Genomic DNA, 25,758 nt, shown 5'->3' with positions numbered 1-25,758 from the left:
TACCGAGTGAGGCGTCTTGAAAAAAATATGTTCAAAAGCTGTTCACATTACACTCACTAATACTGACAAAAACTAAAAATATAAATAAACTCAATAACAATTTTACATTAAATTAAACAAAATATTTACGTGTATAAACAGATATGTTTATCTAAATAAATTATCAATATAATACCTAATAAATTTTGAAATGTTTATAAGTTTATTTCGCGGAATATTGCGTTTTTGAGCAGCGGTCGACGATTGAGTGGTGCTAATAGCAAATGAGGGCGAATTGAAATATTTTGGTACGAAGCCAAACGTTGGCCAATATTAACCTGACAAATTTAGATTTTATACGTGAATATGTTCGTTTAAAAACGTCTTGTTCTTCAATCAATATCATTTAAATGTGTATATATAATAGTTTGACATTTATTATACGTTTTTTGTAATTTATATATCTATATTTATTACTAAAAAAACAAACAAAATGACAACAGTAGTATGTAATATACGCAATCATTCGTTTACGAGTATTCCACATTATAGATATATATAATATTTAAATTATAGGTACTACAATTTAAAGTAGACATATACTCAAATAATAAAATAATGATCATAGTAGATTATTTTCAAATAATTTATATTAAATTATAATATATATATAGTACTATACATAATCTCGAAAAATAATATCCTAAAGAAAATATAATACATATTAATACCTATATATATACATATAGGTACCTACTACGTAAAAAAAAATAATTATATAATATGTTATTCTAACTTTTAACCAAAATCAAAAAATGCAAATGTAATTTTTTTATATATACAATAACTAAATTAGTTAACACTTGTACGAAACTTAAAAACACGAGGGAAGGAAACATCAATAGACACTATTTCCTTTTAAACTGATAAGTGAGAATTTTAGTATACAATATGTACTCATGAATATACTCAATCATATTCTAACTATTTATATAGATACCCAATTACCTAACTTTAAATATCTCAAAAATATATTTTGGAAATATAAACATGTTTTTTTATTGCCTCCAATCTATGTTTTCTAATAGAAAAGTGATAAGTATAAGTTGTATAAATTCTTGTAATCACAGACCAACTAAGCTCCTCTCTGGAGAAATAAAGCTCATCAGTATAACGCAAACACAGGCTGGCGGGTGCGTGCAAAAATCCGGACCGAGAATTGGATCAGCAAACGAGACTATACTTTTATTATTTGTGTATATTTTGCAAGTTTATACAACATAATCTTCAATCGCTCGATGTGTGGTGTGTATGTGTATTATGTTTATTGTATGCATTACGCTATTTTAACCCAATTAAATACGATGGCAGCAGGAGAATAGTACTATTCACACGCAGAGCATCATCAGCCTATCGGCATCGGCGTAACTAGGGGGTGAAGGGGGGCTTTGCCCCCATGTATTTGTATTTATCCTCCCTATAAGGTTTATTTTTTAGCCTCAATTAGCCTTCAAATTATTTTTAACTTTGGTTTTTTAGAACTCTATCCCATGTAACTATTAAATCCTATAGTTATGCCCATGATGCCTATCGGTTAATCAGGTAAAAGAAGTTTCTGTAATCACAATACAGCAGAACCTCGATTATCCGAACTAATTGGGACCATACCTAATTCCGGAATGTTCAGATATTGGAAATTAAAAAAAAAAATTTTTTTTTAAACAGTTAAATATTTTGTATTATGTTTAGGTACAATGTACCTGGTACATACATATTTATTATTATTATTAATATTTTATTAGAATTACATACATTACATTATTAGAAATACATTAAATACAAATAGGAACATAATATAATGCTTATTATATTTTTTTAAATTTACCCGGTGGTGAACCCGAAACCCGAAACCTGCTAAAAATGTTCACTGGTTTCAAACCCAAAACCCGTAACCCGAAATATCTTAACCCGTTTTGAGTTTTTGACTAACTATGTTTGGATACGCTAATTTATTGCAGTTCGGATAATAGAGGGTTCGTATAACGGAGGTTCGGATAATCGAGGTTCACCGTAGTTAAAATTTGTTAATACGAGTATTACAAAATAAAATTCTTGATAACATTTAAGATTTCTTATAATTCTTTTTAAATGGTAATTGAAAGGTATACACAAAAACATGGAGTAATAAAAAAAATAATGAGTTATAGAATAGCACATTCAATGAACTTCTAATGTATATTATAGGATTACAGTAGAACCTCGATTATCCGTCCCATGATTAACCGTCAAGCTACACTTGCACGAACTATACTTACGCATTGCAGTAAAATCTTATCGCCTTGTGTACCTATGAGTAGGTTATAAATAATAATATAATATATGTAATCCGAAACTTTCCGGAAATTTCTACTAGATAACTAGATAAGCGATGGATATGTATATATATATTTTATTGGTGAGATAAAAACATTTAATTGCGATAGTGATCACATTTTGTTTCTGAAAAGTCAGTTAGTTATATATTACACGTGTGTTCGTTCGCTTGACCGTTCGCGTTTTTAGTCTCTTTGTGTGTATCAATATGTATGTCATAATATTACTATAAAAAAATAATAAATAATATGTATGTATGTTTAAAATATTTTTTGTTGCTCGCTTAATCGTATTTTCGATTATCCGTCAAAACTCTAGTCCCGGGACTACTGTATTTTTATACTCCGAAATCAAAATTCCTATAAGTAAATATATAAGATTTATAAAAATTTACAGATTACATTTTATTATATTTTATTTTATACATTGTAATTACTTATTTTATTTTATTTAACAGTTCTACGACTAACATATTTTTTTTTTAAATTTGATAGTTAATATTTAAGATAATAAAATACATAATAATTATGGCTTATAGTTTTCACTTTACCCAATATTTTCCAAATAATCATAATATCAGAGATTTACTTTCATACTTACACATGCAAATTTTATTTACCAGTTTAACTGTCTGGTCCAATTACCAGATTTTTGTCTGCTATTTCAGCAGGGGCGTATTTAAAGGAGAGGGACGTGACCCCTCCCCCCCATCCACCGTATTTTATACTTATTTTTATTACATGAGATATTTTACAACTCTACACCCCATGTACGCAAATTTGAAATTTTTGTTTATGCTCTTCCTTCTTAAGGCATTTCTAAATACGCCCCTGGCTGTTTGTTAATTACCTATTTTATAATATTTGCTTAAAATAAAAATAAGACTGAAAATTATAATAACATAAATTATAACATATAAGTGTACACAAATATAAATTTATTATAAAATAATGTAGAATAAAATAATGATAAAATTATTAAAACATATAAAAACATTCAAATTTCTTTATAAAACCAATTTATTTCTTGCTTGCTCAGAATCTAAGACTAATTAATAATTACGATAACTTCATTTACATTTAAATTTTTATCCTGTAAGATATATTAAAAATATATATATTGCGCTTTAACATATTGTATTATATTTAGCTGTTTATTTAGTGTTATTTTATTACCTTCAAAAAGGTAACCTCATAAGCGTGCGCACACGGGAGCAACTATCAAAGCAACTGCTTCCTTTGCAAAGTTTTTCGCTCTTAAATTTTCTATCAAAGTATTTAACATTTTTTTAAAAACATTTCAAATAATAGGAATTATACAAATGGAATAATAAAATAATATTGTACTATTATATAATTATTATTATATTTTCTTATTTTTAAAAAGAACACATATTAAATATGTTTGTGATGTTTTCATGTTTGTTTTTAGATAAACCTATAGGCTATAATCGTATAAATCAATATATATACCTAATATGGTTTAAATATAAATATAACCACATCCATAATTTTGTGTGAGGATTAATTTCAAAGATCGCTGTCTCACCTCAAGGCCATGCTGGAAAAAAATTCAGAAGGAACCCGGACCACTGGAGCTCCAAGCTAGTGTAGCTAGTAGCTACTGCAGTATTGTCTCAAACTTATCATTTACTCACGCTTATGATGAGGTTTATTTAAATAAAACGGTTTCCAAATTATCTATATGTACGATTATTTAATTATCCATCTCATGCAGATGATAAAATCCCATACTTATCACAATTTTTCTAGGTACCTTAAAGTAGGGTTTATAGCCTTGTGGTCGATTTCTGAGTTTTTTAGGTTGTCACGATCGACCAAAAAAAATAGGTCATTAATAATCAAAAATCGTTTTGTAGACCATTTCTGCTTTATAGTTTACAGTAGAATATGTAATACCTATACCTACCTACCTATTTAATAAATTATTAAATTATTATTTTCGTATGTTAAACTGAAATTAATAAACTGTACACAAGTACACATTTTTCATTATTCAATTAACAATAAAAGTAATAGTCTTATACTATTTTACTAAATTTGTTTGTATAACTCTATATCTAAAATAACTAATAAGATTAGTATTATTACCATAATATTTATTCAAACAATAATTGGTTGTAATTTTAAATCACGAATTAAATTTTTTTCATTATTAGATTGTATTTTTAACTGTTTAGACTTTTAATTTAATATGTACATTTTTCCGAAGATTATTCATTGTCTTATTTTTATATCTATCTATCATTTATTATCTCCGTTGGACGATAATCATATTTTATCTATTTATCTTGTGTTTACGTTTATACATATTTTTATTTGTATGATTATGGAGTTTATCCTTGATTTTTAAAGCCAAGAATCATGTTATGGTTTGTCTTCTAAAAATAATATTACTAGGTCAGTGGGTGTAGGTTATATTGAATACTATGCAATCTACATGTTCACCTGCCTTCATCTTCCGTATACATTATGTATTATATTTACACATGTACAAACATATACATCACACATATATTGTAAAATTAAATTAAATTTGAATAAGGACATTGAAATTTTGTTGGCGAACAATCAATAACATTTTTTCAATCATAAACCAATGTGGGATCAATATAATCTATATGTAACGCAACTGATACCCATAGATAATATATTCTACTATACGTCTTTAATATTTACATACTAATATATCTACTGGAATCTTTTAATCTTCAATTCAAAGGTGATGGTTTCTGGTAACAAATTGGTTATAGTTGGTACATTTAAGATTTAAGCCCGAAGGATAAAAGTGAAAAAGCTGTAAGTGGGTACCGCTGTGCTATACAGTAACTATATATAGACATTGAGTAGATAACTGTGTTGGATATGTTAAATTTGAATTCAATGATAAAATATCATTGAATACGGAAAACCATTCAACAAATCTAGTTAGAAAACTAATTTTCCCCAGAAAAATATTTCGTCCACATTTATGAATTTACTCATTTTATTACTTCCAAAATCCTAGCTCCGTTAATATTGTTAAAATGTCACTATCACAATAATTTTTTTTTCTGGTTAGAAAACATTGCCAATTTTTCTGAAATTTACAGAAGAGCGTTACATTTTTTAACTTGTTTTTTTTTTAATTTATATAATAATTATGTAAATTCAAGGACTGAAATTTTTTAAATTTGTCGTATTACGATGATTAAATGTAATTTTGTTATATTACATACTTTCATATATAAATATATGGTGATTAGGAGGTTCATCAGTTATAATTTATTAAATAATAAAGTGATTTCAAAGACTGTAATTTTATTTGTGATATTTTTATGTTTATAATACTTGAGATGCTTATTGAGTGTTGTCTAAAATAATCAGAAAAAAATTAAAAATTATACCAATGAATTTGAAAAATGTACTATTTTTAAAAAAGCAAAATTATTTTGTGTTTCAATTCATAATCCCATTCAAAGGTTAATTGCAACAGTCATATAAAAATATATAATAAAAAAAGTTAATAAGTTATATTTCTGAATTATACTTATAATGATTAACAAAGTAAGAAGAATTCTAAAAAAATATTTTTCTTAACAGTAGTATAAATGCTTGATTTTTAAATTAAGTTCAAAGTTGGATAAAACTCAAAAATTGTTGCAAATCATCCCATTTCACGGTATATTAAATAATATTATTGATTATTTATAATAATTTCTTATATTAATATATCTGTATGCTGTATTCTATAAAATCATCGGTACTTTAGGTATTAGGTATACTTATAATAAGTATTACTAAAAGTTACAATATTTTACGTAATGTAACTATGTAAGTGTTATTTTATTTAGTCCTAGAAATTATAATTTATAGCGCTTCCTCGTTTTTTGATTTGGTAGAATTTGTAATACTACAGACTATACTACACTATAGACTTATAATAGTGACATTATGATCTTATAGCTATAACCTATATATTTATTTAAATTAACTCGAGTTATTCACTTTGACTAATATAAATATATTTTTTTGAAACAAAAAATATAACTGTCTTGTTAAAAAATCTAAAGGAAAGTTTTATTAAGTTATTTTTTATTATATTCAGCTTGTAACTCGACAGTCTACGACTCTAAAACAACAACAAAATAGTTGTTTTTTTTAGTAGTTTAGGTTCCCGTCTATATTATTAGCTTTAATAGTTAAATTAAATTTCTTTCTTCTTGAAATTTAGAATTAGTTTTCTTCATTCTACTCAGTAATTTGCCTGTCGTTGAAAATACGAAAAGTAATTTTTACTTTTTGCTCATTTACTGTATTATTAGTTATTACACAATCCTTGACATACTAAATTTTTTTAAGAAAAATTGACTGAAATTATAAATATTAAGTTTGAATAATAGGTACATTATTAAATTGAATGTGAAACTTTTTATTCTTTCAAGTAAGTACCTATTCTATTTGGTACAGAAATACAGAACGTTCGTAAATACATGTATGTAAAGGAATAAATTATTCAGAAATATTATATAAATGCATTATAAATATGGCAAAATGCCATACGAATAGTAGGTATATTGTATATTATAATCGAGTAGGCAGCGCTCGCGGTGGCAGTTAAGATTTAATTTTTTCGGCTCACTATCATAATGGTTAGCTTTATGGTATAAGTACGGTTTAAAATCTTTGTGAGATAGGTACACTGAAATAGATAACAACACGGTCTTAGAAGATCTTCTAAGACCGTGGATAACAATAATAATTATTAAAAAAACATTAGATTAGAGAAGACAGAATAGATCACGGATTATAATGTTTAATAATATTATGTATTTCGTGGTGATGGCAATAATTACTGATAAATAATAACTAATAATTAGTGATAACTGATAAGTTTTCAAAAGTTATCAATTATATTTTATTATAATAGATTATAGGACCTGGGTTTAATAGTTATTCGTATTTCTAAAATCATTATTAATACCTCAAAATAAACAAAAAATTTTTTATATCAAGTAATATAATATGTTTTTAATAATATAATAATATATTGTTATATTAATTATTATTAAATTACATTATTTGGTTTACTTATAATTTTTTACATTTTACAAAGTATCAAGGTCTAAAAACTAGAAAAAAAAATGGTAAGTACCTACTATTATTTTTTTATTGGATTGAATTTTACATAAATATGATTGAATGTAAATTGCTTATAACTTTATTTTCTTTATTTATGTGTACCTACAATTTATCAATAATATTAATTTATAGGTAATTATAATCATATAAATTGATATATAAATAAATGTTGAGCTGTGAATTTAAAATATAGACTAAGAAAAAAATATAAAATATGTATATTCTGTTTTTTGTCAATTTTATTATTTTGATGTTTTATTGAATAGTTCTGTTATATTATAATATTTTTATATTAACATAATAATATACCTATTATTTATAATTATTTTTATTTGTATTTTTTTTTATTTATTTAATTATAGTTACAAAAAGATGTGAAATTGGATAACACAAGCAAAACATGGATTTTAAAGAAACATATCGATTTTTTACAATCATTTGGCAAAGAAAGACATCAATATGTAAATATTTATACTCTGTATTTTAACTCTAAGAATTTATTGTAATATTGTTAAAGAAAAATTTATTTTAATTTTACAGGAAAGTAGTATGATGGAATTTCTCCGTATGTCTGGTATGTACTGGGGTTTAACTGCATTATATCTAATCAATGATGGAAAAATACCAAAAGAAGATGAAATATTTGAATATATTAAAAGTTGTGAACATAGTTGTGGCGGATATTCACCAGCCCCTGGTCATGATCCACATTTATTGTATACACTCAGCGCGGTTCAAGTTAGCATTATTTAATACAAATAATACCTAAGTACCTACTACCTACCATATTTTCATGCATATTACATTTTTTTCATAGATTGCTTGTTTGCTTAATCGAGAATTGGAATTACCAATTGAAAAGATTGTGTTGTATGTATCTAAACTTCAACAAGATGATGGCAGTTTTACTGGAGATAAATGGGGAGAAATAGATACCCGTTATTCATTTTGTGCATTAGCATGTTTATCACTTTTAGTAATAATACATTAAATACTGTTTAATAATTCTAATTATTTTGTTATATTTGATAAATTAATGTTTTTTCTAGGGTAAACTAAATGAGATTAATTTAGTTAAAGCCGTAGAGTTTATAAAAAGCTGCCAAAATTTTGATGGAGGTTTTGGATCACGACCCGGAGCTGAAAGTCATGGTGGTTTAATTTATTGTTGTGTTGGATCATTATCTATTGCCGGTAACTATAAAAAATAATAATGTAAAGTACTTTTCTATCACACATTTTATAACATTTAAATGGTTTTTATTGTGCCGGTATAAATAAACTAAAAATAAAAATAGTAAACAACTATAATTAATAAAATTTAACTAATTTAATTTCTAGTTTATTATGAAATTGTTAGGTTATCCTGATATATAATATTCCACTCTATATTATATGTTTAAAACAAAGCTGTGCAAATTTATTATTTTTTTCACCTAGTCAAAGTTTAATTACTATTATTACTTTATTTATAAAGTTAGAATAAAAATTAATACTTCAAATTTCTTAATTTTTTTTAGTTTGTAAAAAATAATAAAAGTACCTAACTAGTTTCTTTAAAATTTAAAAACCTATTTATTCAAATTTAAAGTAGGTATTACATTAAATTAATAATTATCTAACTACAATTATTTTTAATGATTGATAAATTAAATTGTATCAAATGTTTAGATTGAAAAAGCTTAACCCTTTCATTGCTATGGACGCATATATGCGTCCAATGTAAACGACTTTGGTGTGCTATGGACGCACATACGCATCCTATAATTTTAAAAATCAATAAAAGCTGTTATCGAGAATGTGATAATATCATAAAATTGTAAATAATTAGACGAATCCAAAGTGACAATAAAAAAATATATATATGATAAATATTAAAAAAGTTATAAGCAAAATAATTTATTTGATATTCCAGGGTTCCCAAATTGTCATTATTTGATAAACTAAAATAATAGTTCATTTTTGACTATTTGGGAACCAATCACTAACTTAATTAACTAATATCTGCTAAAAAAATTACTAGAACATTTTTTTTTTTTTATTGTTAGTTATTATTTGAACTATAACAATATTTAAAACAAGATGAAAAAAAATATTTAAAAATAAAATTTAATCCCAGCACAGTGCTGTGAACTAGGAAAAAATAATTCAGCAGGGAAAGGGTTAAGATTTTAAGAATCACTGTACTATTTCAATACTATTGTTTTTAATATTTCCTTTCTAATCTTGATTTTACTATTTTTAATAACTTTTAATGTACCACTCATTCTTTACAAAAAACTTGTTCACATATTTTAGTTCTGAATAATGCTTTCATACAATCAACTCATCTATATATTCATATTATTATGTATTTATGTATTACACAATTTACAAATAATTCTCATGTATAAACATAATATATGTTTCTCATAACTCATACATTTTGTATTTGTGGTAAAATGTACAAGATTTACACCTTCTGGAATTATATTATTAAAATAAATTGGAAAGGGCGTATAATTGATAATCCTAACTGTCAATTACCATACGACTTTTAAATTAGTAAGCTTTAAAGTCTTAAAGATTTAATTTTTTAATTGCTTTATTACCTGCAAATAAAATGTTTTGATTTTTTGTAATCTTACAAGATTATACTTACACTAATTAATTTTTGATTTGTTATAAATGTATAGTTTAAAAATTTTCCAAACTAGAAACATTCTGGTTATATAAGCTTATAATAATTAAAATTTATAGGACGACTAGATTTAGTTGATGCTGACACATTGGGCTGGTGGTTAGCTGAAAGGCAATTACCATCTGGTGGACTAAATGGACGCCCTGAAAAATTACCAGACGTTTGTTATTCATGGTGGGTGTTTTCAACATTAAACATTTTAGGACGTGACCATTGGATTGATAAAGAAGAATTAAAAACTTTTATTTTAGCATCTCAAGTAAAGATTTATATCTATAAATCTCACTAATTTATAAATAATTTATGGAAATATTAAGTATAATTTATGGTCTATTAACAGGATAATGAAGGAGGTGGATTCAGTGATCGTCCTGGGGATGAACCAGATCCTTTTCATACTCTTTTTGGTCTTGCAGCATTATCATTAATGTCATATGATAAAATTTTACCAATAGACCCTACTTATTGCATGCCAAAAGCAGTTATTAACCGATTAGGATTAAAACCTCAAACTTTGTCCCGGCCTTAAAACGTAAGGACTTTTATGGAATTCAAGTTTATTATTTTATTTAATATTTTATTAATTATATTATGCACAAATTTATAAAAATTAATATCTTGTAGATTCTGAAATGGATATATTATATTGTAATATTTTCTTCCTGTTCTATTCTGTATTTCTTCTACATTATATTTTAGTACTAAGTTTTTATTTCAATTTTGTATAACTTTAATTTATAAACAAAATCATGTATACAATTTTTATTTATGAATATATATTTTAAAATAAAATGTGTTACTGTGATTATTTGTGAAATATTAATTTGTGTTTATATTCATATTAGAAATAAGTTTTATTGAAATATTCTGGATCGATTTATTTTGAATTCAAGCATGCAAATTTTTGGTACTAAACAATGCTGTTGGCACATTTAATTTGTTTAAAACGTAATAATTTTGTAAGCTATAAGAAAAAATATCCATAGCAGCTATAAAAGTTAAAGAGGCTTAATGAGAACCTATATGTTTTAGTTTTTCAATATAAATTATAAAATTTTACTACATAGGTAAATAATATTGTCTAAAAACGTCTTCCTATTTTTATTAATATATAATTACAATTATATGAATCCTATAGGATACTTTTAGTTTGATCAGAATACAATCTAATACATTTCGTAACAAACTTACAGTATCCTTTGCTCCTTTGTATGTAAAATAAAAATAATGACAATTGAAATGTAGATTGAAACTTTCCCTAAAACATTAAAATATCAAACACTGGAAGTAACCAAGAATATTTTGGGTAAATGATTATCATATTATATTATACGCATAGGTCTATGATTATAAAATATAAATAAGTTGAATAAACATATTTTATGTTAATATAATTTAATTAATTAATAAAAGTAAATTATAAATTCAAAAATGTTGATAATCTATGTAACTTATGAAAAAGTAATATAACATGACTTTTTATAATCACAACTATATTATAATTTATTTGTTGAAAGAATTTTTTACCTTAGTTTGTATTTATTCTATCTAAAGCATATTACATGTAGGTAATTTATTTAAAATACATAAGTAAAATATATAAATGGTTAAATACATTAATTATTTAAACTAAACATGGATTTTGTTTCAGGCAATTCATTGACATTGTGCATTTGGCAATATCTGACATAGTGACATGTCAGTTATTTTCTCTGCATCCGAAAATTCTGTTTTTAACCATTATAATGTGAGTTTCAAAAGATTTACCCATCAACTACATTATAGAGATTAAATTCAATAAGTAATAAACAATTAATAATGTCCAAAATTTTATGAGGCATCTCCTATTTATATTCCTTATTAATATATGTTGAGTATTTTTTATTCATATTTTTATAAGGGAGCTTGTAACAATTTTGGGGTTACCTAACTTTCCCTCTATTTGCATCAATTTAAATTTATATTATGTTATTTTCCAGGCGCTAAGAGTATGGAATGTTGAATGTATCATGTATGAAAGTATTTAAAAAACACCCCATGTATTTATTAATACCAGATGATCTACCTAGAACCTAGCAATACGTATAACTAAAAGTATGTTATAGTTTTACCATAAGAATTAGACAAAACTATTTTGCTTATTATTTTTCTAAAGACAGCTTTACAAATAAAATACAATACATTATGGATTCAGTTATTCAAAAGAATAATTATTTATATTTTACATGTTTAACATTTAGGTAATGAATTAAGAGGTCTTAACACCCGCATGTGTTGTCTCCGTCTTACAAGTACGTAACATAGCAAATTAATGCTCAGCAGATCACGTTTAGCTCCGTCAGTTTAAAAATTAGAGTTAATCGACCTATTATGAAACTTTATGGTAAGAACATTATATGTGTAAATGTGTTTGTATGTTGGTTTCTTACGATTATTAAGTTTTTAAGTGAGTTATGAGCATTTTTAATTTACACTATGTTATATACGCATAACTTGCTAAAAAATTGAACTATCGTAAAAAACCAATATACAAACACGGATAATGTTCTTACCTTCAAGTTTCATAATAGTTCGATTTACTCTAATTTTTAAACTGACAGAGCTAAACATGATCTAGCGTAAATTTGCCATGTTACGTACTTGTAAGACGGAGACAACACATGCGGGTGTTACGGCCTCTTAAGAACTTAGTTTTTAATTTTGATGATAAAGCACTTTTTTAAAACTTAATTTCTAAGGTTGTAACTGTAATAAATATTGTTCATTAGTAGTGAAGGAACTCTTTAGTATAGGTACTGATTAACTGATCAGAACTAATAAAGTTTTGTTGTAATATTATTAAAATAAATAAAAGTACCTAACTTACAGTGTGCGACAGGTAACTTTCAATAATTTAGAGGCAACAGTCGACAGATATCAATTTATTAATATAGGTCTACAAAAAATAACAATGCAATTGTTTAAATTATAGTTACATACAATATATATGTATAATAATAATTAATTTATTTGCTGAAAAATTGTTCTCAATTCCGTGGTCGGCATGGTCATAGTTTGTCAATTATGATACAATGATTGAATTATATAATGTCAATGTTTGTGCGTTTTTAGCTTTAATTTAGAAAAATCTTCTTAATTAATTTTTTTTTTTAATAAGATGTAGTTTCAGTTGACCAATTTTTAGTAAATAATGATTGATATTGGTATTTAGTATTTAGTTTTGAAATGTTCAGTTACACACTTTAAATCGGTTTAAATACTCAGAAAAAATATCTGTGCAACATTTTAACTCTATATAGACAGTATTAAAAACTTGTGCCACAAAAGCATTGATTTTTATTAGACACGAGTTTTTCGAAATTGAAAATTTTATAATGTTTTAATTGGATTTGGTAATTTTATTACATATAATTTTAACACTAATATGAAGATAAGAACCCCACGATTTTTACTCCATTAATTTCTGCAGAGCATTGACACTTAAGCTACTTCTAGGGATTAATTTTATAGTAGACTAGTCCTAGGTATTAGATATAGTACAAATGCACATTTGAAGATAATATGAGAATATTACCTATTAGGTAATTGACGTACAAAAACTTTACTTTAAAAACAAAGACTATAATTACCTATTGTTATTTACGTTTTTGTGAATAATTTTTCGTTAATTTTGAGATATGTCTAAATATAGAAAGACTTTGTTTTAAAATCGCATGTATCTACAATTCTACTGATCTGAATATAATTATATTAAATACGGATCGATTTAAATTAAAACGGGTTTGTTGAATGCTGTGAGCCTTGATACATCACGATCATATACTATAACCGATCAAGGCACTCAAGCCGTATTCTGTGTAATAAATAATAAAACATTGGTCTGCTTGTTTGTTGTAGGTATTTCGTTGTACGAGTATATAATACAAGTATGTAGGTACTATATAGCGAATATCAGTTAAATCAGCCACCCGGATACCGGGTATTACGATTATTATTAAAAGTTGTTTCTCTTAGGAAAAGACAGGTATCTATAGTAGTCGCATAAAATTACAAAATAGGTATGTATACACTAGTCGAGGACGATTGAACAGTGAACACATTAATTGTTTAAATGATAATGAAGTATGTACAACAAATTTGACTAATTAATCTATGATATAATCTGTACTATATTCTAATACCCCAGTCTTCTTTAATCATATCTGCGCCCTTTTCGCCGATCATAATCGTCGGAGCGTTGATGTGCGCTGCCGGAACTTCTGGCATTATCGACGCGTCGATGACTCTCAGGCCTTTTACGCCGTGTACGCGCAATCTGGGATCCACCACGGCCGTGGGGTCGCCCACCGGTCCCATTTTGCACGTGCCCGACAAGTGATAGATGGTGAAACTTATTTGTCTCGCCGAGCATTTCCAGTACGCGTCGGAATCGAACTTGTGCCGGGCGCAACCGGGCAACGGGGTGTCGAACAACGTGACGTTGAGCTTCTTCATTGCGTTGGTTTTCAACATCTGTTGGAAAATCCGCACCCCGGCTACGGCCACGTCCAAGTCCGTTTCGTCCGCAAAGTAATTTGGATCGATCAGTGGATAGTGGGCTGGGTTCGCGTCTTTTAGCCACAAGCGGCCCTTACTCTTCGGTCGCATAATCATCGGAAACACCGTAAAGCCGTCCATGTTTTCGGTTTTCCTGTACACTTTATCGTAGATTTCGGATTTCAAACCGAACAGCCTATGTGTGTAATCATTGTCCGAAAACAGGCCCGAAATTAATAGCAGTTCCAAGTTCGGGTGTCCGTCTGCGAATCCCGGTCGGTCTAAATCGAAAAACGCTAAGGCTTCCGCACCGCCCGGTATTGTATACGGACCGTTGTTATGCGCCGTATAGTCGTACATATTAAACGGATCTTTCAATAACCGTTCGGTTTTTAACGAGATGGTATCGTTTACCAAAACGCTCAAACCTCCCAGTGCCACGTGATCCATCAAATTTTCACCAACCGGCAAGTCTTTTATCAACGGGATTTTTATGTCTTTCAGATGTTCTTTCGGTCCGATCCCCGATAACATGAGTAACTGTGGTGAGTTTATAGTTCCGCCAGAAACAATTACTTCTTTGCGTGCATACACTCTATATTTTTTACGATTCGATACAAATTCCACTCCTATTGTCTTTTTTGTATCCTTTTCTATCATTATTCGTGTTACTGTACTTTCCTTTTTCACGTGTAAGTTCGATCTCATTCTTGCTGGAAACAAAAAAGCTGTATTTGTACTATAACGACGGCCTTTCTTCATGGTAGCCTGAAAAAAATTCACAATATAAACATTGTTTAGGAAGGAAGGTCAGTTTGTTTATTACACTATTTATATTTATATTTAATTTGAAAAATCTAACAATTCAAGGTCTTAAATCTATCAATAACTGCATAAATAACTAATCAATATTATATTTTATAACTAGGTAATAGCTGTAGAGATAAGTTATATAATTGTTACATTATTATACTGGTAAGCTTATTATATGTTATATGCAGATATTTAATTAATTAATTAATTTCATCATTGTTTCGACATAGGTAAATACTTTAAAGTACTGGCATTTAGAAATTAAGAATCTCCAGTATAAAAACCCACACATGTATCGCATCGTATCTAGTTAGAAGTAATTGTACCAACTCAAATAATGAATTTATGTTAATTAATTTATGAAATTATGTTAAGTGTTAAGTAGAATAAACGTTTAAAATGAAACAAATTATTTTTTATTTTATTAGTATATTATTCTGATCGGAATGTTTTGATTTTACAATGATGTGTCTATCATTATCTTTTGAAAAAAAAGTGTAAATATTTAGTTCATTTGAACTTAAGAGGGAGGTTTCTGGCACCAAATTTAATATAGTTTTTTTTTTATGAAAAATAAAAAATTCACAGTACTTTTCAAAATTATTAGGAAAAAAATTACAGGGGACAGTGCTAGGGTATTTCTGTAAATGTTAATACAGTTTTTTAATTGACATGTGGGTCATAGCCGTCATAGGTTACTGCATACATGTTAGATAGGAATTAAATGCTATACGTAGTTGACAGTTGAGACAGTTTATGTTGGAAAAGCTTAATGTGTTTGTAAAAGGCGTTACACTACCTTTATTTATTCGATAATAACACTTAACAATGTAATACTTATGAAAAGAGGTTTTTTTTTGTCAATAAATGTGTGGGTGAGCGGCATTAACTTTTTTTTGTTGTATTTTGCATAATATAAGTTTACGCAGCCATTGAACGGGTATATTTAAGCAAAACCGGTTTTCGACAAAATTTTTAGAAACATAGCCGTTGATACTTGAAATTTTAGACTTTTTAGTTTTTTGATTTATTTGCGATGTTAGTTAAAATAACCTTGGAGAGCTTTAAATACAAGGTAACTCACATACTCATATGTTGTTCTTACCTCGGTTAAAAAATTACTATAAACTTTTTACGAGATTCGTTAAAATTACAAAAATACGTAAATAATTTTGTAGTTGACAAATTGATAACATTTTTAATTTTAATAACTAAAATTTGAAATCTTTTTTCTCATTAGCTTCTAGTATACAACTATTATAGCTCAACAATTAAAGTACTAAATTAGAAAATTAGTAAATTTAGAAATATATTAATATAATGTAATGCTTAAATATTTAATATAAAATATTCATATTTGAATGAATTAATTATTCATAAAAATATAGGGTGACAGACCGTCGTAATCCAGAATATTTTTCGCGTATAATAATTTATCATTGAATTCAAATTTAACACAAATTACAGTAACCTACCCAATTACGAAGTAGGTATACTCGAAATGTACTTCACAGCTAGCCGAGTGATTTCACACCGGTTTTGATTTTAGTTATTATTTATCGGTTGTTCAAAATTATGTCAAAGTAGAACATGTTATATATATGTACTACGTATATAAAAATGTTGAGCAATGGTTTCAATGTGACTTGAAATTTTGTTACAAGACAATATAAATATAATGTTTTATCATAAATATTACAATTATAAACTTGTTAGAAATATCTAAAATGTTCCTGATTAGATAGCAAGTACCGGACATTCATAGTCTCAGGGACGTAAACACAAATTAAACAATAAATATAAATATGTGATGTTATAGATACATGTCATAATGTAACATACCTTATATGTGAATTATGCTGCATATTATTGTAAAGTGGTTGTAATTGTCTTAACATTGTTATTTGTTATACATTCTAAGAAATGTTCTAAGACAAAATCGAATATTTGGTGTAGTATATAATATATCTTGTGAGCGTGAAAAACGGTTAAAATAAGTATTAACGAAATAATTTAATAGTATTATAATGAACGTAATGAAATTTTATAATAAACCTATTTTAGAAGAGATACAATATTGATTACTGTTATATAAGTCATCGTAATTTCCTACTAATACAAAACAATTATCAAAGTCCTGTTAGAATTTCTAATCGTATAATTTACGAGTCTGGTAGTAATATCGAAAGTGTTCCTACAAAAGTTAGGAATGGATTATAAAAACGACTTATCATCATTAAAAAATGGAACTCACAAAATGTTTATACAGACTATGAAAAAATTAATCGATGACAATGTGAATGCGTCGTGAACGATGTGAAAAAAAAGGTTAGCATTTATATTTTTTACAACAACTCCATTTACGATAAAGTTATAGGTACCACGTGTTAGGGTGTATCTCTGATGTATCTTATGTTGAATCTCAATCTAATCCAGAGAAGGGGGACACATTATCCCCTTTAATTTCATTCGCCCCCTGACAAATACAACTGTCAATAACAAAATATATTTAATAAATATACAATACTCGTTAACGTTTTATTATTATTATTATTTATAATCAATGAACACATTTTATATCAAAACACCGACTAGAACTTATCTATAATCGTGTTCAATAACATATAATTTATTTTTATCTATGTTTCAATAATGCATACTTTTTATTTACCAAATTTGGGAGAAGACAAATTAAGAAATTATATGAAAATAAGTGTTGAAGGCGAACAAAATCAGCTATTTCAGGAGTTCATCAGATGTTTTTTAATTTGTATAAAACAAATAATATATTTATATAATATCCATCTAACATATCAAATGTAAAATGTATAGAATTAATCGTAATGAATTATAGTAATATAATTTATATTATTATAATGCGTTTAACCAATGATAAAAATGAATCCCATCCACAGAAAAATTGTCTGGATTCAACATCATATGTATCATATAGTATAAACCTCACTAATTTACCTGTATATAATTAATCCCGATTTGGTTTTCCCCATTCAAATCGACGACGGGCAGTCCTATCTGTGATCCAGCATCCACAAAAGCTTTTGCTATGGGTGTCCTAAACGGTACGTCTGTCACTGACAACAATCCATTATACCTATGATAGTTCACATCAGAGGTAGATAGGTTAGCGTTTTCTGATTTAAGAAAATATTTCATTACGTCATCATTGCTCCATCCTTACGTTTCGAAACATTTATAATTTTATAAAAATTAATAACTCGTATGAACGAAATTTGTCGTATACTTGTTTATAGTTACCTGCATTGCCCATTTTTGCCCAATTATCGTAATCCCCTTTATTACCACGTGTATATATCATGTAATTCAATACACTACTACCGCCCATTACTTTTCCTCTGGGAAATTTACAACGTTGTTCTTCGAAACCTATTCAATTTTATAAATATTATTAAAAATGATTAAATGTATAGGTACGTAAAATAACGATTTCTCACTTAAGCAAGATGTATTCATTGGTATAGTCCTATACTTCCAGTTGTATTCTGAGGCTTGTAACAATTGAGATGTTATGGGTACATCCATAAAATGTATTGCTTTTTTTCCAGCTTCGATTAATAACACCTTCCATTTTCTAATCTATTTATGAATAATATTATATTATATGAATAACTAATTTTAATTATAACGTTTACATTACTTCGGACAGTCTACTAGCTACTACTGCTCCAGCACTTCCAGCACCAATTACGATAAAGTCATATTCCGAAAAAACTTTTTCTATATTTATGGGTTCCTTTGCTTCCCATTCTAAAGTTTCTTCCAAGTACCCCCATGTTGATTGAAATAAAGGTGGAAATTCTGCATTTCTTGATATTGTTAGAGCTCCACATTCGTTAAAAATTATAGTTAAACACAATATTAATTGAAGTGATTTTGAAAACATTTTAAAAGTCAAAAATGTATTTATTTACTTTAAAATTTTTCACTACTGTAACATTAGAGCTTTAGTCAAATACCGAAAAAAAAAATTAAAACTAACATTGGACAGCAGAACTGAAATCAACGAGACCAGTTGAAGTACTGTCGCGTGGTCTTACAGGGTTCTACACAAATCTCAAATGGTTATGAACGGGTGGGCAAAGAGTAAAAATATTGATATCCACCTCCATACCAACTTGCAGTGTGCTGTGTAAATGTAGTAAAGTAAAGAAACGAATAGTGTGTTGAACCGTACCGTACCGTAGCTAAACGGGAGTTGTTATTCATAAAAAGGGTGGGTACTGAATACTAAGATGCGCGTCGAGGTTGATTGTAAATTAACTATACATATAAATAATTTAAAGAGTGATGTTTCATTCATATCATCCCTATTTTTCAGTTAATAATAAATTTATTTAAATTCTAATTTTAGAATTTCTATGTATACAATATACGCAATATTAATGACCTTATATTTAAAAAATTACATTATATATAATCCATTTAAAGAGTGTCCTGTAGCGATAAAAATTCATTATTTCAAATAAGAATCACATTTTTTCCTATTAACCATTAAGTGGGCGATTTTTTTGAAAATGTTAATGTATTTAAATCAAAATTTTAAATTTGAATGAGCATTTTTTAAGTTACCTAAATATATTATATGCTAAGGATATTATTGTCCTCAAAAATGGTTTGAAAAAAGTCATACATTATATTCAATATTTATAATTACGTGCTCAAGTATCATTATACTCGGAACATTTTTACATAATATAAAGTTCCTAAATTATAAATTATCCTTAGTACATAAATAAGTTCTGAGTAGATGAATATACGAAATTAAAGGTTACACAATTATTATAATCTTATAAAACTATTTTTAAGCCAAAATTTAATTCTTTAAATAGTGTAAGAAATCTAAGTATTTAAAAATAACTTTTCTGTATACTTAAAAATTCTAAAAATTAGAATTTGAATACATTCATTATTAAAAATAAATGAAAGTGAGCACGCTTAGTGGATCATCCTGTATATATTCTTCTGAAAGGGTTTAAAAATTATATACAAATCAATATAAGTTACTTACTTGAACGAAGGTCGTCAAAACTAGTTTTTATTTTATCCATTTACGTTTAAAGAATAATTACCGAATAAAAGAGCACCAGTTTTGGTTATTAGCTTTAAATTAATTTTGCTAGCCATCCACTGATCCAGGCGTCCTTTTTGTTCGTCAGGACAAAATAAAATTGTACTACAACTATTCCAAACAAATAAACCAATGTCACCTCTCTGCAGCTACACTGCAATATGAGTAATTTTTATTATGCAGTGTTACAGTGCGCACCAATATTGTATATTAGTGATAAACATCGACAGAAAATTAAAAATTGTTATAAATATTTTCTGGTGTAGGCGTAGAAAAAATGAACGTATTTTTTCAAATATTATATAGTATGTCCCAAAACTGCCGTATCACTCTTGTATCTCCGTGAAAAATCAACAGATTTAAGTGCGGTATCATTTAAATTAAGTAGTAAAAACATTATAACTGATTAGCATAAGTTTAATTTTATAATAAAATTAATTCAAAAGTGTTAAAAACATTCTTATGCAATTTAGTTATTCAAGATAAGAAGCTATATTTTGATCATATTATTTAAAAAAATTAAAAAATATATATTAAAATTAAGTGAAATCGACCAATTAAATGCGATTTTTTTGATTTTGAATAATATAGCAATTATATTAGCGAAGCACGAAATGCATGCTTTAATCATCCTCAGTTGAAACGCGGATACAGTTATACATTTTTTATAAAAGTAGATTCGTATATATATTTTACCTATAGGTAAAAATTAATTTATGTACAAATATTGGATCCTTGCTTATTCTATGCAATGCCCATATATGTAACACAATTTTAAACACCTTTCTATTTATCATCACCTACGTGAAGCTGTTAAATCAATGTTGTTTCATATGACTTTATTTTATTTTTTTTATAACATTCAATGAACATCAGACTATTTGCTAAATCCAGCATCCATGCACCAATAACATACTTGGATACTTTTGGAGCTACAATTATACACTTTCAAGAAAGTTAATGGTGCAATAGTTGACATTTGTTTCATTCTTGGACTATATCGTCTATATCTAAGAGTTAAAATTATAAGTAAATTAAAAATCAATAAAATAACTCGATATTATACGCTGCTAAATCATTTGCTAAATAATATCTTTATTATACAATTTAGTCGATTTTCATTTAATTTTAATATATATTTTTTAAACTGTTCTAAAAACTATAATTAAAAATAAAAGCCATCATGAAGATTTAAAAAACTAAATTATGCAAAAAATATTTTTTGAAATATTTGGAGTTTGAAAAAAAAATTTAATTTATGCTAGGTATTCAATTAGAATTTCCTCATTAACTACTGTAAATAAAACTGCGTTAAATTATATTATTTTGTTGTGGTGATATATTAAAGGTGATACGGAACTTTTGAAACACATTATATATAATTGGAATTAATATGAGGAACTATTACTAGATGGATTAATAATAAATATGAATAATGTTAGTATGTACAAAATATCTGAATACTTTATATAACCTGATGTTTTAGAGTAGGTTGCGACACAGGTTTCCCTCTCTCTTAAATATATGTCACCGTATTCATAAGTTCGAAACTATAATATTATATGACGTGAATCCTTGAAATATCTATAAAGGGCAGGGACGTTATATGTTATTTTATATAAAGCTCGAAAACCTGCAATACCTATATGTGCGAACTAACTTTATTCATGGGTACTCTACGTGTATGATATATTTATAAAATATTTTACTAACATTTTTTGTAGTGTTTTTAAACAATTAAGTATAGTCATGTAGATGAGAACTGTCTATGTCTATATTATATCTATCAGCTATCAAGGGGTATGGTTTTTATTTTTTCTACAACCTGTGTTGGTGTACAAAATAAATTTCAGATGTTAATTTGTAAACATTTGTATTACTCTTCAACAATTTACTACGTTATAATATAAAACTATAAAATAATGATAAATTGCAACCTATAGGTGTTGACCAATTATAAAAACGTTACGATGTACCATGTACGAATACGTAGAGGAATATATTCTCATGTTTTTGTTTCAGGACATATTTTGAATATTACTTGTTATTATTATGTAACAATTATAATAAATAAACAACATATTTATAACACTAAACAGTGAAAAACAAGAAATAATTTATTTTGGTTTGGTTTTTTTGTCGAAGTAGTGCAGTAGATGGTAATCGTCGCGATGTGAATAACTCGTTTTTTAAGCCTCCACTTAATTCGCGCGGTAAAGCACATAGGTCATAATATATTATTCTTCATAAAATCAGTAACACGTTAAAACGGGTTTGTATACACAATTGCTACTATCTCGCATGTTAACTGAGCGCATATAGGTGTTATAGTAAAATTTAATTATTCTTGTATGACGTATTTCTTGTATTTTGGTCAGTTGTGTAGGAATAATGCGTGACTCGGGTAGTGTGGTGTTTGTTATCAAGACGTATTCTCACCCATTGATCGTGGATTTGATCGTCTATTCGTTAGACCTTCTAATTAGTAATTATATTTTATATCATATTAAAGGAATAGCAGCTCTCGATGATTTTTTGTGATTTTAATACCTAATAATTAAAATAATATATTACGACTACAATGCTACATACATAAATATAGGTATATTTAATGAATATTAATCATCACATAATTAAATATGTTATGTGCATAGAAGTGAAATCTTCTAAATTATAATTTAAATTATCCAACTTGAATAAAACTTTAAATACATTTAAATAATTGGCAAACCATATATATGTAGATACGTAATAATGTTAAATTTAAAAAAAAGGTACGCTGTATGAATATTATAATAGATAATAATATATTATAGTAAAAATAAAATTATATAGAATACAAAAACTGAGCAATTAAAAAGAAAGTATCCTAATATAGTTACGCATAGGTACAACGAAAAACATTGATAACTTTGGAAAGCAATAATAATGTCTTAACCTCTTATTTTGATTTAGGGGAAAAAATATGTTCCCTAACAACATTTGCATTAAATCAATTATTACTTGAGTAAATCATGGTTGATTCGTATTGCTTTTACGGCTGTTATTATTACTATCCTAATTTAAAAAAATGTAAGATATACAGTAGTGTAGCGCTGTAGCCACCGCAGAGATGACAGAGACTGTTACCTCGGGGCGACCATTTCTTTTGGAGACTCACAGCACTGTTTTAGTGACAAAAGTATAATTTCTATTATTTTATGATCGAAAAAAAAATATTTTGCCTCGGGGCGTTTTTATTTGTATTGTGTACCTACGACAATAATGATGATATATAATAAAATTATCTTTGACATCTAATGACGTTATTAACGATCAAGAGACGAAGTGACAATTAATATTGTGTAGATACCTATTATCTGTATCAAATATTATCGTATTGTGATCACAAAACATTGTGATGTGTATCACACCAATCGATACTTCTACAGGCGTTATCCCATTACTATACTGTGTTGCGCAATCGTGTGAAACAGTGTTCCTCCCAGATTAGTCAATTAATGAATACTATTTAGATATGCGCTCTAGATATGATAATACGAGATTCAAATAATTTGTAAATTATATCATAAATAAAATGTTTTTCCTGCTATTTTTATTCTTATTACAGTCTACAAACACGTTTGCTACCCCTGCAACTGGATATTGAATTTATGGTAAATACTAAAATAAATCTGTCCAATTGATACGGATTTATAGTCAGATAATTAAATTATTATTGGTACCATCATGTAAATGAAAATTCTTAGTACTTAATAAAATAATCAGGAAAACGGAAAAACGTTGCGAACTACTTGATATTTTCTTTGCTGCATCGAAAAACATTGAATCATAAATACAATTTGTAAATTTTTAAAATTATGATTACAAAAAAAGACTATCAACGAGGTTTTTATATAAATGGTAACGTAGTTATATTAAATGTTAATCATCATTTACTATAAGCGACCTTACGAAAAAATCCGATTATATATAAAAAAAAATTGTATCCAGATTTTGCAGGTCGTTTGCTTTGTAGCTTTGTTGTTACTATGGTAATGTAATCATGTATCATTCATCAGTTGTTAAGGGTAACCTAAGGTACTATATTTAGTATATATAACATGAAATCAGTCGAATGAAAAAAGGTAACGAGTAATTAAATTGTACATCGGTTGCTAAGGGTGACTAGATACTAATATAACGGTAAATTATAATACATCTTAGCATTAATTTCCATATTTATTATTGTTTTGTTGCCATATCAACTTTAATGATCAGAAATAAAAAAATGTTGTATCCAGCTGTTCTAGCACAAAAACATATATAATATGTTAAAATTAAGGAAAACGGGAATATTTACGCAACACCTTTTTTCTATAAAGTTAATTTTTTTTTTAATTTAAAAATAAAAGACCGAAGATACCTGAAAATTCCATCAAATATACATAGGCATGAAAAAACTTTCAAAATATTTTAACACTTTTTATGCTATTTATAAAAATATTAAATTATTGATTATTTTTTAATCGAAGTATGTTAAAATTGTTGTTTTTTGGGTAAAACACTTGAAAATTGAGTATAAGTTTTTAGTGCAGTGTTTATTTCAGGAGAGTGACCGGATGGGAGGGAGGTAATCCCTCCGGAAAAAAATGTATACCCCCTGAAAAATGTATGACATTATTACGTAAACTACATATTATTGTGATGCGATAATATGTGAAACAAGTTATCGGACGATTGTCAGTTACTTTGTGCGTCATGATGTGCATAATAAAATAAAATTAATTGGCCAAATGAGACAAGAAAAGCACTGAAGGAACCTCAGAATTCGATGAAGATACTGTGAATGAGGTAATTTATTTGTACGCACGTCAAAAGCAGCGTCGAATTCGTTTAGTTTAATTTAATAAACATAATGAATATTAAAATATATATGGCTTAATAAGCTCAAAATGGAATATTATTAATAATATAGTAATAAATAATAATGTATAAGGTAATGTATATGTATAGTGATGAATGTCTGTTATATTTTTTTTCATACAATATTTACAAAGTTAGATTTTTTAGGTATCTATCTGATACCAATAAATTGAGCTTAAAACGATATTTTTACTTCCCTTAATTATTTACTACTAAGTGTAAGG

At 26.8% G+C, this 25,758-nt stretch overlaps 3 protein-coding genes and 1 long non-coding RNA gene across 6 annotated transcripts in view; 2 read left to right on the top strand and 2 right to left on the bottom strand.

Moving 5' to 3' along the window:
- Positions 1-264, bottom strand: part of LOC132930474 (obscurin) — a 59,000-nt gene extending 58,736 nt beyond the window's left edge. The window contains exons 1-2 of the mRNA XM_060996374.1: positions 176-264; positions 4-72 (exon numbers count right to left, since the gene is read on the bottom strand). The gene's annotated coding sequence lies outside the window, so the exon portion shown is untranslated. The remainder of the gene's footprint in view (positions 1-3; positions 73-175) is intronic.
- Positions 265-2,695: 2,431 nt separating this feature from the next.
- On the top strand, positions 2,696-10,996 carry LOC132928500 (geranylgeranyl transferase type-2 subunit beta). 2 transcript variants are annotated; one of them, XM_060993214.1, is made up of 7 exons: positions 2,696-2,717; positions 7,856-7,954; positions 8,034-8,231; positions 8,311-8,469; positions 8,543-8,687; positions 10,233-10,432; positions 10,514-10,996. In XM_060993214.1, exons 3-7 carry the CDS (start codon positions 8,043-8,045, stop codon positions 10,700-10,702), a joined length of 882 nt encoding a protein of 293 aa, XP_060849197.1. In that variant the 5' UTR covers positions 2,696-2,717; positions 7,856-7,954; positions 8,034-8,042; the 3' UTR covers positions 10,703-10,996. The 2 variants fall into 2 exon arrangements, with proteins under 2 accessions (XP_060849197.1, XP_060849195.1); XM_060993212.1 differs by lacking the exon at positions 2,696-2,717 and adding an exon at positions 7,144-7,498.
- A 736-nt stretch (positions 10,997-11,732) lies between these two features.
- On the top strand, positions 11,733-13,379 carry LOC132928501 (uncharacterized). Its single transcript, XR_009662030.1, has 2 exons — positions 11,733-11,920; positions 12,153-13,379. It is a non-coding gene; the product is annotated as an uncharacterized LOC132928501 (long non-coding RNA).
- On the bottom strand, positions 13,079-19,625 carry LOC132928499 (glucose dehydrogenase [FAD, quinone]-like). 2 transcript variants are annotated; one of them, XM_060993210.1, is made up of 5 exons: positions 19,199-19,625; positions 18,996-19,137; positions 18,799-18,927; positions 18,496-18,716; positions 13,079-15,477 (listed from the first exon to the last, which is right to left on the bottom strand). In XM_060993210.1, the coding sequence occupies exons 1-5, from the start codon at positions 19,442-19,444 to the stop codon at positions 14,341-14,343; spliced, it is 1,875 nt and encodes a 624-aa protein (XP_060849193.1). In that variant the 5' UTR covers positions 19,445-19,625; the 3' UTR covers positions 13,079-14,340. The 2 variants fall into 2 exon arrangements, with proteins under 2 accessions (XP_060849193.1, XP_060849194.1); XM_060993211.1 differs by having other exon boundaries at positions 19,194-19,333.
- Positions 19,626-25,758: the final 6,133 nt, after the last annotated feature.

The sequence above is a fragment of the Rhopalosiphum padi genome, chromosome 4, assembly GCF_020882245.1.
Source record: "Rhopalosiphum padi isolate XX-2018 chromosome 4, ASM2088224v1, whole genome shotgun sequence".
Taxonomy (NCBI): Eukaryota; Metazoa; Arthropoda; class Insecta; order Hemiptera; family Aphididae; genus Rhopalosiphum; species Rhopalosiphum padi.
Note: the sequence above shows the minus strand (reverse complement) of the source record. Positions and strands in the feature narration are given on the sequence as shown.

What these genes read in the sequence shown, in the direction of transcription:
- LOC132928500 (XM_060993212.1), top strand. An exon ending in GCAAAGAAAGACATCAATAT is followed by an intron (nt 7,955 to 8,033) that starts GTAAATATTTAT and finishes TTAATTTTACAG; the next exon opens with GAAAGTAGTATGATGGAATT. An exon ending in TAGCATGTTTATCACTTTTA is followed by an intron (nt 8,470 to 8,542) that starts GTAATAATACAT and finishes TGTTTTTTCTAG; the next exon opens with GGTAAACTAAATGAGATTAA.
- LOC132928499 (XM_060993210.1), bottom strand. Translation starts at nt 19,444, where the DNA reads ATGTTTTCAAAATCACTTCAATTAATATTGTGTTTAACTATAATTTTT. An exon ending in TAGCTAGTAGACTGTCCGAA is followed by an intron (nt 19,138 to 19,198) that starts GTAATGTAAACG and finishes ATTCATAAATAG; the next exon opens with ATTAGAAAATGGAAGGTGTT. An exon ending in AATGAATACATCTTGCTTAA is followed by an intron (nt 18,928 to 18,995) that starts GTGAGAAATCGT and finishes AAAATTGAATAG; the next exon opens with GTTTCGAAGAACAACGTTGT.